At 61.6% G+C, this 13,091-nt stretch overlaps 1 protein-coding gene across 1 annotated transcript; it reads left to right on the plus strand.

Annotated features, from left to right (window-relative positions):
- Positions 1 to 1,635: 1,635 nt before the first annotated feature.
- GAS6 (growth arrest specific 6) lies at positions 1,636 to 12,618 on the plus strand. The gene is made up of 15 exons (XM_040990995.1): positions 1,636 to 1,714; positions 1,876 to 2,042; positions 5,259 to 5,283; positions 5,445 to 5,507; positions 7,203 to 7,325; positions 7,612 to 7,734; positions 8,001 to 8,123; positions 8,745 to 8,866; positions 8,943 to 9,061; positions 9,207 to 9,396; positions 9,593 to 9,757; positions 10,957 to 11,147; positions 11,302 to 11,452; positions 11,597 to 11,828; positions 12,337 to 12,618. The coding sequence occupies exons 1-15, from the start codon at positions 1,636 to 1,638 to the stop codon at positions 12,507 to 12,509; spliced, it is 2,046 nt and encodes a 681-aa protein (XP_040846929.1). The 3' UTR covers positions 12,510 to 12,618.
- The last annotated feature ends 473 nt before the right edge of the window (positions 12,619 to 13,091 follow it).

Consider the following 13,091-nt stretch of genomic DNA (forward strand, 5'->3'; position numbering starts at 1 on the left):
GGGGACTTGGGGGTCCTCTGCTGCCCTGCCGGGGGGCAATTAGCTGGGCCTGAGTGAAGCAGCCAAGAATGAACTGGAGCTGGGACACTGCACCACAGCCTCTGCTCCTGAAAGTCAGAACAAATGTGTGGACAGGGAACAAACACTTGCAAATCCAGCAACTAGACAAGCAAACATCCCAAGAAGAAAGAAAACACTCACCTCACCAGGAAGGTGTGTGATGGCCACCAGCATGTCACAGACTGCTTGTCTTGATCCTTATGGGAGAGGGAAAGTTGCAGCCGACACCTCCACCCACCTGCAGCCCAACACAGGATGGGCATGGGCCCACTGGGAATCACCTTCAACACCGGCACCCATGTGGGCACCAGTTAGTGTCCCAACTGCTCCACTTTCCATCCAGCTCCCTACTTGTGGCCTGGGAAGCAGCAGAGGACGGCCCAAGGCCCTGGGACTCTGTACCTTCCATCCAGCTCCTTGTTTGTACCTGGGAGAGCAGCAAAGGACAGCCCAAGGCCTTTATGTGGCACCCTGATGAAGACTGGGAAGAAGCTCCTGGCTCCTGGTGTTGGCCCGGCCCAGTCCTGGGTGTTTCAGCCATTTGGGGAGTAAATCAGTGGGCATAAGATCTCTTGTCTTGCCTTCTAACTCTGGCTTTCCAATAAAAATAAAATATCACACACACACACAACCAAAGCTACAACTCAAGTGAGACCCTCTGAGCAGCGGCCCCTACAGCCAGTTCAAAGACCCCATTCTCCACGCCTGGTTCCTGCATTGCTTGCTCTGGCCAGCAGGTGTGGACGCTAACCAAGGCCCTAAGGGGGGGAGGCACGGGCCCCCTAGGAGGAGGAGGGCAGAGGCACAACCGGCTACACTGTCTCTGTAAAGCCAAGCTGGGCACAGCTGCAGACAACGCATGGCGCTGCTTCTCCCAGGGCGGCGGCACAGGCCTCGCCTCCGGATTTAGCTGCGCCCCAGCTCTCCGGCTCTTCAGCCTACGGGACTTGAGCCAGCAGCGGCTCCTCCTCCCAGCCAGGAGCCAAGGGCAGCTGCAACCACCCAGCAGCGGCCTTGCCCAGGCCAGGGGTGCCTGGCCTGAGACGCCTTACGGGCAGGAGTCCCCCAAGCGGCCCGGGTCACCCCCCAGGCGAGTACGCAGGGACAGGAGCGCCCGCACCGTGGTCACTCTGGTGGACCCCGACAAACCCAGATGGAAGCCCAGTTCATGTCTGGCGGAATCAGCGGGGCCTCGCCGGCGGGGCCTCCTGCTGGGGCGCGCGGGCCTCACCGGTCTGCGCGGAAGCCTGCACGTCCGTGCCGAGCGCCCAGTCTGTCCCCCGGGACCTCGGGTCCGCCCGGCACAGGCCGGTTGAGCAGAGCATCCGCCCGCGCCCGCGAGCCGGGACAGGAGCTGGGCGGCCGGCCCCGCGCCCCGGCCCCGCCCCCGGTCGCCTCCGCCCCGCGCCGCCCGCGCGCTCGCCCGCCCGCCCGCCCGCCCGGGAGCCGCCGCCGCCGCCGCCGGGATGTGACCTTCGGGGCAGCCGGACGGGATGACCGCAGCCGCCGCCCCGCGGCGCCCCCGGATCCCCGCGGCCTCCCCGGCGCTCTGACCGTGCGCGCTCCCGCCTCGCCATGCCGCCGCCGCCGGGGCCCCCCGCCGCCCTGGGCGCCGCGCTGCTGCTGCTGCTGCTGGCCTCGGAGTCGGCGCCCGGTGAGTGCGGGCCGTACCCCGCCCCTCGCCCCGCAGCCTCGGCGCGCGTCCGTCGCCCCGCAGCGCGTCTGTCGTCCGCAGCCTGACCGCGCGCCCCTCTCCCTGCAGCCTGGCCGCGCGTCCTCGCCCCGCAGCCTGACCGCGCGCCTCTCTCCCCGCAGCCGTGCTGCTGAGCGCGCGTGAGGCCGCGCAGGTCCTGCGGCCCAGGCAGCGCCGCGCCTACCAGGTCTTCGAGGAGGCCAAGCAGGGCCACTTGGAGCGCGAGTGCGTGGAGGAGCTGTGCAGCCGAGAGGAGGCGCGGGAGGTGTTCGAGAACGACCCCGAGACGGTGAGTGCGGCGCCCGGCCTCCGCCCTGCGCGGGGGCTGCCTTCCGAGGCCTCCCAGCGAGGGGGCGGGCAGCCCCTTCTCGGAGCGCCCGGGGAGGGGGCGGTTAAACCTAGCGGTCCCTGCCTGTCCCCTTGCGAGGGCCGATTGGACGCAGGTGTGGTCGGGCGCACGGGTGCCTGGGTAGGCGGTGTCCCTGAGGAGAATCTGGCTCCACTCTCCCACCTGCAGGAGCCCAGCCACAGGGACCCTGCTGCCAGGTGCTGTGTGTGTGACAGCCATGTGCACATAGGGGGCGGGGTGTGTGTGGAGTGACAGCTGTGTGCACAGGGGGGTGTATTCGCGAGTGGCAGCATGTGCCCAGGAGGGAAGTGTCAGAAGGTGTGGGGTCTGCTGGACCCCTGGGAGGGGCCTGGCATCTGAGAGGAGGGGGTCAGCAGCATCTCATGGCCCTGCCCTGGCACAGCACGAGGCGGCACCAGCCCCAGTGGCTACTTGATCCTGGCCTTTCCTGGTGCGTGGGCCCAGCAGAGGCCTCTCCAGATACTCACGGCTTCCTAGGATCCAGGCCCCCGCAGGTCCCAGGCCGGGCACCTCCAGGCTGTGCACATCCAGGGAGGTATGTGGTGTGTGGGGGGGGATTGCTCCTGGAGTCCAGCGCTGCCCTGCAGGCCAGGTAGCCAGCTCCTGGAGTCCCTGGCTGGGCTGAGGCAGCAGAGAGGACACCGGAGGCTATAGCGACCTCTGCAGGCGAGGAAACCTACCTTCTCCCTGCCCTGTCAGGAACCCATGGCCGTGGGGGTGTGAGGGGTGTGTGTTAGGGGCGCGTGAGGTGCATGGGTATGATGTGTGTGTGAGATACTTGTGTGCGGTGTGTGTGATATGTATGAAGGCTGTGTGTGATATATGTGATGTGTGTGGGGTGTGTATGTGGTGTTTGTGAAGAGTGTGAGATGTGATTGTAGTATATGTGTGAGGTGTGTGGTGTGTGGTATGTGTGTGAGCTGTGTGCAGTGTGTCTGAGGTGTGGTATGTGTGTGGTGATGTGTGGTGTGTGTGTGTGTGTGTGTGTTAGGGGTGTGTGATGTATTTGAGATATGGGGGGTGTGTGAGATGTGTGGCATATGTGGTGACGTGTGAGGTGTGTGCAGTGTGTCTGAGGTGTGGTATGTGTGTGGTGATGTATGGTGTGTGGGGGTGTGTGTGTGTGTGATCCCTGCAGAGGCTGGCATCCCTGTGCATGCTGGGACACAGCCCCTTGGCCCACAGCTGCCTGGCTCTGGGCCTTTGCCTGTAGCCAGCAGGGCACTCGTGCTTGTCTGCTCCTCCCCCTCTCCTAGCAGGTGGAGATCAGCCTCCTGCTTGGGCTCAGCCCAGCTGTGTGGGCCGGGCAGCCCCTCCCTGAATTCCTCTGGCCTAACCCTCCTCCTCTTCACTCCCTCCCAAACCAGCTCTAATCTCCCAGCTTCCTGAGTCTCCTCTCGGGCTGGGGGGTGGCGGCCTCCTTATCTCCCCTGGCCCCAGGTCTCTGCTCCTTCCTGGCGCCTCCTCCAGTTAGTTCCCTGGCTCTGGGCCCTGGGAGCCCAGAGCCACATCCTTCCAGCCTGACAGGATCTGGGCAGTCACCTCTGCTTCCAGAAGGATACTGGGGGAGTGACCGTGGGTGCCTGCCCATGCCTTTTGATCCCAGTCCGGTGCACAGCAAGGGCCTTGGAGGCCTGGAGAGGCCTGGTCTCTGCACACACCCCCACAGCTCCCTGCGCCAGCCACCTGCTCCTCGACTCCCTCCCAGCTACTCCTGGGTAGATGGCCTCCCACCTGACCCACGCTCCCTTTCTGCCCGCTCAGACCTGCCCCATGCCTGGCCCTGGACCTGGGGCTACGCCAGAGTCCAGCCCAGCCGAGAACCTGGCTGCAGAAGAAGGGCTGGGGCTTGCTGGTGACAGGCATCTCTGGCGAACTCCGGGAGCCATGGATGAGGCATGGGGAGGTAGGAGGGCCACCCAATGACCCTGTAGCGCCCCTGGTTCCGAGGCCCAGCACAGACCATGACCCTTGACCCCAGTCACAAGGTAACTACATAACACCAGAGCCTGGTGCTTGGGCATGATGATACCCATGTGCCAGGGGCTATGTAGGCCTCAGAGGGGATTAGGGTCTGCTGGGCCTTCTGGGGATCCATCCACCCATTCATCCACCCATCTACCCCCCATCCAAGCACCCTCTCATCCATTTACCTGTTGACACATCCGTCTACCCATCCATCCATCCAATTATCTATCCAACTTTCCATCCCTCCAGCCATTCCTCCAACCATCCATCCAACTAACCATCCATCCATCCACCCATTCATCCACCATCCACTCTCCCATCCACCCAGCCATCTAAGTATCCAGCCATCCACCCATGCATTCACTCACCCACAGGGTGACAAGTGGGTATTATCCTTTTTTTTAAGACCCACTTCTTGTCATGAGCTGCTCAACCAATGCAGTGATAAACTCCTGGGGGAAGCAGCTGTAAGGTGACAGAAAGCCTTGTTCCAGAGCAGAGCTTCATGCTACTGCCCTCTACACCACATAGCCCATCCCCTGTCTTGGACCATGGTTCCTGAACTGTAGCAACTCCTGGGGACCTGACTGTCAAGGGAGTCAGCTGGTGCCCCGGCATCCATCTGTAGGGTTCACCCCCACCTCCATCTGTAGGACTCAGGAGTGAATTGTGAAGTGCTGAGTCGTGACTGTGATCCATCTATAGGCTCAGCAGAGTCATGTGACTGTAGTGCTGGTGCTGGTCAGTCATGCCCATGGTCTGGCCTCAGCAGCCTGTTTAGGTCTGGGCTGTGAGAGCAGCTGACCCTGCTGGAGACTGGTCTGCATTTCTGGCAGAGGCCCTGGCATCTGGGCTATGACAGGAGTATCCTGACCCCTGGCTCAGAGTGGACAGGACGGTCTACATTAACACTCAGAGCCTCACCCAGCCAGTTTGTAGTGTGAATGCCAGCCCATGTGACAGTGAATGGCCTGGTGTCCCTAGTTGACATGTGTGCACCCACACACACACACACATATACACAAGGAGGGGCCTCTCCCAGTGGCTATGAATCCCACGGGCTTTTTGGGTTCAACCCTCCTTCCTGGATTTCCGGGTAGCCAGGGCTGCAACAGCTGCCAGCATTGTCCTCCTGGGCCATTGACCATCTCCTCTTTCTCTCTGTAGGATTATTTCTACCCCCGATACCTGGGTAAGTGCTGGCCTATCAGCGGGGTGGGTCAGAAGCCAGTGGTGGCCTTTCTTCCATGGCCTCCAACACCAGGGTCACCTGGGGCAGAAATGTGTGGGTGCTGAAGTGCATGTCTTGTACTCTGGGTGCCCAGTGGATGCTGACACCTCTGTCTTTTGCAGACTGCATCAACAAGCATGGGTCCCCGTATACCAAGAGCCCAGACTTCGTCACATGTGTTCAAAGTAAGCCCTGCTTTCACATGTCTCCATAAGCCCAGGATGGAATCCACATGGGGTTGTGTGTCCAATCCTCACCCAGGCCTACCTTCAGTCCCATGCACACAGCCTGTGCCTCCTGCAACCATGTTCCCATGGTGCCCAGGGTACCATGTGTTTGGGGGCTTCCAGGCCTTGATCACCAACACCATGCATGGACATGGACAGCATGCACAATTCCAAGCGTTTCTATTGCCAGCTGTTCCCTAACCTAGTTGTCCACTTTTACCCCAAGAGGCCCCAGGAAGGCTCTTGGCAGCGACCTTGCACCTCCATTATAGGTTGAATTTCTGGTCTTGCTTCTCCTTAGGGCCTCAGGGTCCCAGTTGGGGTTCTCAGGGGGTGAGGTGAGCCCAGCGTGGCAGGTCTCAGCTTCCGATTGACTTGCTGCCATGGCTGCCTGTTTGCTCCTGGTGCTCTGGCCCGGGAGGCACAAGCCATGGGGAGCTGGGAAGCAGCAGGGCTAGTGCTGTGGACACACAGAACCCACTCCCTCCTTTCCTTCCCACTCACGGCATAGCCGCTGGCCCTGGCCACCACACCAGGACCTTGGGGTTCCCAGCGAGGGTACCCCACAGGCGGTGGACCCAGAAACGTCCCCAGACAAGTGTCACTCTGTCCTCCCTCTCAGCTCACACACATGGTTCTGTGGGACAGAACCCATCCCAACCCAGCTCCATGAGCCCCCTGCCCTGGGCCAGGCCCAGCACACTTTGGCTTCTGTCAGGATGGCCTGAGCCTGACATCCAGCTGGTCAAGAGGGGGTCTGGGAGGCACTGGACTTCTCCATCAGCCAATCCACTGAGCTATTCATGAATCCAACTCTAGTCCACAGATGTCTCTAACCACCAGTTAAACACTCTGCCATCTAGACTTCAGTTTACCCACTAGTTAACGCTGGTCTGCCCACTTCAATGCTAGTCTAACCACTAGGTCATGCTGGTTACCTATGAGTCTAGAGACTGCTTTGTGCACTTGGTGAGTCCTGAGTTGGCTCTGTCCCTTGTGTCCAAAGCTCTGAGGGTGGACAGCAGGCACCCCCTGCAGCCTTCATGGCAGCCGGATGCTGCTTTGGGGAGCTGTGGTTCTGACAGCTGCTGGCAGTGGAGGATGGTGTGGAGCCTGGTGCCCAACCTCATTCCTGGGACCATGACACTGGACTCCATCTCTGTACACTCAGGGGTTAAAGGTGCTGATACTGGGGTGAGCCAGGAAGGGCCCCAAAGCGGCCATATGGTCCCAGTGACCTGCAGATGCTGAGTGGGCCTGAGCCAGACGGGTTGACCCGAAAGCCTTGGATGAGCTATAGGAGTCCAGCCCGAAATCAAGGCCCACCCATCACCCAGCCTTGTGGGAAAAGCTGTAGACTTGCTCCTGGGAGCTGTGTGGCTGCAGCTGGAGGGCTGCCAGTAGGGAAGGTGGAGTCCGCATCCAGCCCCTAGAACCTCCTTCCACCTGATGGGAAGCCCCACCTTCCTCATCCACAGCCCTACCCATCTAGCCCACAGTTCCTCCATCTTGGCTGTATGAATGCAGTGCCCCCCCGCACCCATCCAGTTCATCTGAAGTTTCATTGACTATAGAGCGGTACTCCTGGAGCCACCCCAGCTGCATTGCTGGTCATAGGGCAGCTCGGGCCTTACCACAGTTTCTCTGTCTCAGACCTGCCTGACCAGTGTACCCCAAACCCCTGCGAAAAAATGGGGACCCAAGCCTGCCAGGACCTCATGGGTACCTTCTTCTGCCTGTGCAGAGCTGGTTGGGGGGGCCGGCTGTGTGACTCAGGTGAGACCCCGTACCCTTTGTCCCCATCCTGCCTACAGAACCCTCCTCCCCTCCCCCCCCGTAGCGGGGGGGTCCCAGGACTGGAGTTGAGCCCCAACCCGGTGGGGGGCACCACTGACTCCACTGATCCTTTGGGTCTTCGTGGTCATTCAGGAAGTTCTGTCCTCCCTTCTCCCTGTTGGGCCCTGGGGTTCCTGGGGACCTTGCCAAGGGGCAGAGAGGGAAGGAGGGACATGGTCAGGGTTGGGTGGTGCCTGCGGACGCCTCACAGCTGCCCTGGGTGCAGATGTGGACGAATGCAGTCAGAACAATGGCGGCTGCAGCCAGGTTTGCCACAACCAGCCCGGGAGCTTCCACTGTGCCTGCCACAGTGGCTTCGCACTGGGCTCGGACGGAAGCACCTGCCGAGGTAAGCCTCACTCTGCGCCCTCCCCCCAGCTCTGTGGAGTCTCTGCGCCCGCACGGGTGGGGGCTGGGGGATTGGAGACTCGGTGCCCAGTGCTGTTGGGGCATAGGCCTTGGCCCCTGCCCAACCAGGCAGCTCTGGCCCATCCCCTCCCCGTACTGGGCAACTCTAGCACAGTCCCCGAGGTCCTGGTTCCACCCTGGCGGTTCTGGACCCCTCCCCAGCCTGAGCGGTCAGCTTTGGCTCTGGCCTCACACTCTCACCCACAGATGTGGATGAATGCGCAGACATGAGCACCTGTGGATCGGCGCAGTGCGAGAACCTGCCTGGCTCCTACTCCTGCATGTGCGACCCGGGCTACACCTACAACTCCCAGGAAAAGGCCTGTCTAGGTACACCTTGCCCTGCTCCGCAGCTGCTGCGACTGCTGCCTGCCAGCCATGTGCATAAGGGGCGGCCCCCTGGGTCCCAGAATGACAGACAGATGAAGTCTGGGACACGTCGGAACCCACGGCTGCATCTGCCACTGGCCACACATTGTGACACACAACACATCTGCATACATGTGCAGGCATGCACCCGCTCACATATCCACATGCACCCTGCACACATGTGCACATGCATGATGGGCATGATGGCACACATGTGCCTGCCTCAGCCCCCCATAGGCATGAAGGAACCCCTCCCCAGCTCCTGGGACCCTGGCTCCTCCCCAACATGAGACCTGTTAAGCCCCAAGCTATGGCTGCCAGTCTTATTTCCTGAAAGCTCAGGGAACCCAGGACGAGTGCCCAGGGAGAGGGTCTGCGACCATGCCTTTCTCACAGGCCGGGCACTGGAGCTCCTCCATCACCCGAGTCGCAGAAGGGGCCTGGGCAGCAGCAGGACCAGGGGTGTGTGTGGTGTAGGGGGCAGGAACATGGTTCCTGGGCTGCACGTCCCCCACACGCACCATCATGGAGACCTGACTTGTCTGGCACATGTGTGATTCCCCTCCCCATGTCTGGCCACAGATGTGGATGAGTGTCAGCAGGGCCGCTGTGAGCAGACCTGCGTCAATGCCCCTGGCAGCTACACCTGCCACTGTGATGGCCGTGGGGGCCTCAAGCTGTCCCCAGACATGGACGCCTGTGAGGTGAGCGAAGCAGGAGGAAGAGATGTGGGTCAGGGGTGGGCTCATGTAGACCCTCCTGACCCCCGACTCTGCCCAGGACATCCTGCCCTGCGTACCCTTCAGCCTGGCCCGTAGCGCCAAGTCCCTGTACTTGGGCCGCCTGTTCCATAGGACCCCTGTGGTCGGGCTCCGCCTCAAGCGGCTGCAGCGCGTGCGGTGAGTATTGGGGGGCCTGGACTTCAGCCAACCACACTCCCTCCTCACCCAGCCCCACCCATGCCCCCTGTTTGGGAGGCCCCTTCCCCCGGCAATGGTGCCAGCGGTGATCTCTCCAGTGATGAGCCTCAGCCCCTGCTTGCAGACTGGTGGCGCAGTTCGACTTCCGCACCTTCGACCCTGAGGGTGTCCTCTTCTTCGTGGGTGGTGACCCGGAGGGCACGTGGGCACTGCTGAACCTGCGCGCGGGGCGCCTGGAGCTGCAGCTGCACTGCCAGGGTCTAAGGCGTGTCACCAGTGGGGGCCCTGCAATCAACCATGGCCGCTGGCAGACGGTGAGCAAAGGAGCGTGGGCCTGGACTCTGTGAGCCTTGGGGAACACAGGAACATAAGAGTGCAGGGTCCTGGGAGCCAGGGACTTGCCAGCAGCTCATGTGGCCCCCAGCACCTAGCCCACAGGGGGCGAGACGCCCGAGGCCAGTGCCCAGGCAGGGGTGAGGAGACCCCATCCCATTGTTCCCACCTTCTCAGGTGTCCGTGGAGGAGCTGGCCCGCAGCCTCGTGGTGAAGGTGAATGATGAAGCAGTCATGAACATCGCAGTGCCCCGGGAGCTGTTCCACCCACGCCGAGGCCTCTACCACCTCAACCTTACCCTGGGAGGAGTCCCTCTGCCCAGCAGCCATCTCTTGCAGCCTGTGAGTGTCCCCTACTGCCACATTTGCTTTGGTAACCTCTGCCTGTGCCAGGCACGGAGGCAGAGGATGAGGGACTCCTGGAAGCCAGCAGCCAGGTGGGCCAGGTGTCAGCTAGGTGTCAAGTGGGCCAGATGCAGCCAGCTGGGCCAGGTGTCAGTAGGTGTCAAGTGGTTCATGTGCAGCCAGGTAGGCCAGGTGGGCCAGGTAGGCCAAGTCAGCCAGATGCAGCCAGGTGTCAGCTGGGCCAGGTCAGGTAGGTGTCAGGTGGCCCAGGTGTCAGCTGGGCCAGATGTAAGCAGATGGGCCAGGAATAACCAGGTGAGACAAGTGTAGCCAGATGCAGCCTGGTGTCAAATGGGTCAGGTGCAGCCAGGTGTCAGGTGGACCAGGTGAGCCTGGTGTCAGGTGGGCCAGGTGGGCCAGAAGGCCGTCTGTCTAGATGAGCAGGGTGAGTAATAAGCATGTCCGGCTGTAGTCACAGCAGACAGTGCCCAGGATTCTGGGGTATCTTCCGGGGTGAAGACCACATCAGGGGAGGAGGTTATGTCCCAGAGTCTTCCAGGTCATGTATGCCCTCATCCCCTTTCCCACAGTGATGAGGGCAGGGTGTCAGGTTGTGAGGGCTGTTCACAGGAAGCCCTAGCTATACCACCTGGCTGGCACACAGCATGGCAAGCATGGGCTCAGGAGAGAGGTGTGGAACAGGAGCTGCCTTGTGTAGGGAGAAGCAGAGGCCCGCCCACGTGTGAGTCATGTTCCTCCCCTAGGAGTTCCTGGGATCTCAGCGGATCTCAGCTCTGACCATCATGAATCTGAGCCAGGGGCACAGCCAGTGTGGTCTCTTGGGGGGACATGGCCAGTGTGGTCTCTTGGGAGGACATGGAGAACTGGCTAGCATGGTGTCCTGGGGACATGGCCAGCGTGGTCTCTTAGAGACATGCCCAGCATGGTCTCTTGGGACATGGCCAGTTTGTGTCCTGGAGACATGGCCAGGGTGGTCTCCTGGGGATTCAGCCAGCATGGTCTCCTGGGGGTACAGCCAGCATGGTCTCCTGGGGACTCAGCCAGCATGGTCTCCTGGGGGCACAGCCAGCAAGGTCTTGTGGGGACAGGATCAACATAGTGTCGTGGGGACATGGCCAGGGTGGTCTCCTGGGACACAGCCAGTGAGGTCTCGTGGGGGTGGGGACTCTCTTCAGATCAACCCCCGGCTGGACGGCTGCATGCGCGGCTGGAGCTGGCTGGACGAAGAGGAGGCCACCATCCAGGAGACAGTCAGTGGCAATGCCAAGATGCAATGCTTCTCCACTGTGGAGGATGGCTCCTTCTACCCCGGCAGCGGATACGCTTCCTTCAGCCTGGACTACAGTGAGCTTGGGCCAGGGGCGGGGCAGGTGCCAAGGGGAACAGGAGCTGGGGGCAGGTGCTCCCCAAAGCAGTGCGGGGCAAGTATGCTGGCAGCTCCCAATTCTTGACCCTGCCCCCTGCACCACCACGTGGCACACCCCTTTCCTGGCAGGGAGTGCACCTAAGGAAGGCAGCAGCTCTGATGCAACCTGGGCGGTGGAGGTGACAGCCCGCATCCGCCCTGCTGCGGACACTGGGGTGCTGCTTGCACTGCTTGGCACCGACCGCTCTGTGCCTCTCTCACTGGCCCTGGTGGACCACCATGCGGCCAGGAGGCTCAGGAAGCAGGTATGGTGCCCCCTTCCTGCTCTCACACTGCTCACAGAAGCCTGCCTGGGAGTGGGGGGAGTGGAGGACCCATGGGAGCACAGGCAGCTGCGACTACAACCCCTGAGCCGCTTGCACCTGTGGCCCTGACCCCTGACCCTGCAGCTCGTGGTCCTGGCTGTGGAACACATGCCGCTGGTGCTCGCAGAGATCCAGGCTTGCAACGGGCAGGAGCACGTGGTCAATGTGTCCCTCAGGGAGGGTGTGGCCACACTGGTGGTGGACAGCAGCGTAGGGCAGATCGAAGTAGACGCCACGCAGCTGAAGGAGAGGCTGAGCCTGCTGGAGAGGCACCTGGTGCACGGCCCCATGCTCACCCTGCTTGGGGGGCTACCAGGTAGGAACATAGCCCAGACCCAGGGAGTGGTCTGGGGAGGGAGTGGTTGCTGGGCCCGGGAACCCCACCCAGCTTGCCGGGGTTCCTGCAGTTGTGGACAGAGGTAGTGAGGGTCTGCCCCGACCCAGGGCTCCATCATGGCTTGTTGCCAAACAATACCCTGCACTGGTTGGAGGCATCCTTGTGGAACCCCCAAACTGGGACTGCTTTCCAAGGGACAGAAAGACAGTCACTCACATTGAGTGGTAGAAGGAAGTATAGAGAGGAGCCGGGCTACAGCGTCACTCTCAGCCTCCCCAGACTCAGGCAGGAAGGGTCCAGACAGACAGTAGGGACTGGGAAGTGGGGGTGCTGTATGCATGGCTCCTGCTTGGTCAGTGACGCTGTGATCTTCAGGGAATTTATAATGGTCTAATGAGCACAGGTCTGTGGTGGGGAGTGACCAGAACGCTCCCCACCCCCAGGGGTCCTTGACCCACCACAGCCTCTGCTCTGCTCACCCCTCTAGATGTGCCAGTAACGTCCACACCAGTTACAGCCTTCTACCGTGGCTGCATGACCCTGGAGGTCAACGGGGTGCCACTGGACCTGGACGAGGCTGCACACAAGCACAGCGACATCACCTCACACTCCTGTCCCCCCGTGGCTGCCACCTCCACGGCTGCCTCTGGACACGCATAGCCACTGCCTGCCCTGCTCCACATGTAGATAGTCAGGGGGTGGGGCAGGGCTGGCGTGACTCTTATTTTTATTACTGAACGCTTCTTCTTCTAAAGCGTGAAAATAAACTATCTCCACGCCTTTGTAGCCCGTGTTGCGGCTGCTGCTACCCCAAGCCCCAGGGGGGTGGTGGACACCCCCATGGTGTCCCCTGGAGTGCCACCACCCTGGGCTGGGTAGGCCACCCGTGTTTGCCTACCCTGGCCATGCCTCTAGTCCTGGCCTCGCCTGGCCCCTCAGCTTCCGAGCTACAGTTGCCCCTGTGGGCAGGATGGGGTCCTTATGTGCCCTTTGATGCTACTTTTCCTGTCTGGGACCAGATTGGACTGGCCCCTTGGGAGGAGGGCTACATGTGGGCAGGCCTGGACAGCCATGGGTCCCACCCCAGCTCAGCCACTGGCACAGAGCACAGAGCCCATCACCGCTGGTCAGTGAGCTCTCTGGGCCCAGCTCCCGGTCACCATGTGTGTATATAAAGTGGGCTGCAGCCATGCCTGACCATTGGAGGCCCCAGAGTTGAAGGGGCAAGCATGGCGTGGGAGT

This window comes from Ochotona curzoniae, unplaced genomic scaffold (genome assembly GCF_017591425.1).
Source record: "Ochotona curzoniae isolate NIBS_2020 unplaced genomic scaffold, NIBS_Ocur_1.0 contig_64, whole genome shotgun sequence".
Lineage (NCBI taxonomy): Eukaryota > Metazoa > Chordata > Mammalia > Lagomorpha > Ochotonidae > Ochotona > Ochotona curzoniae.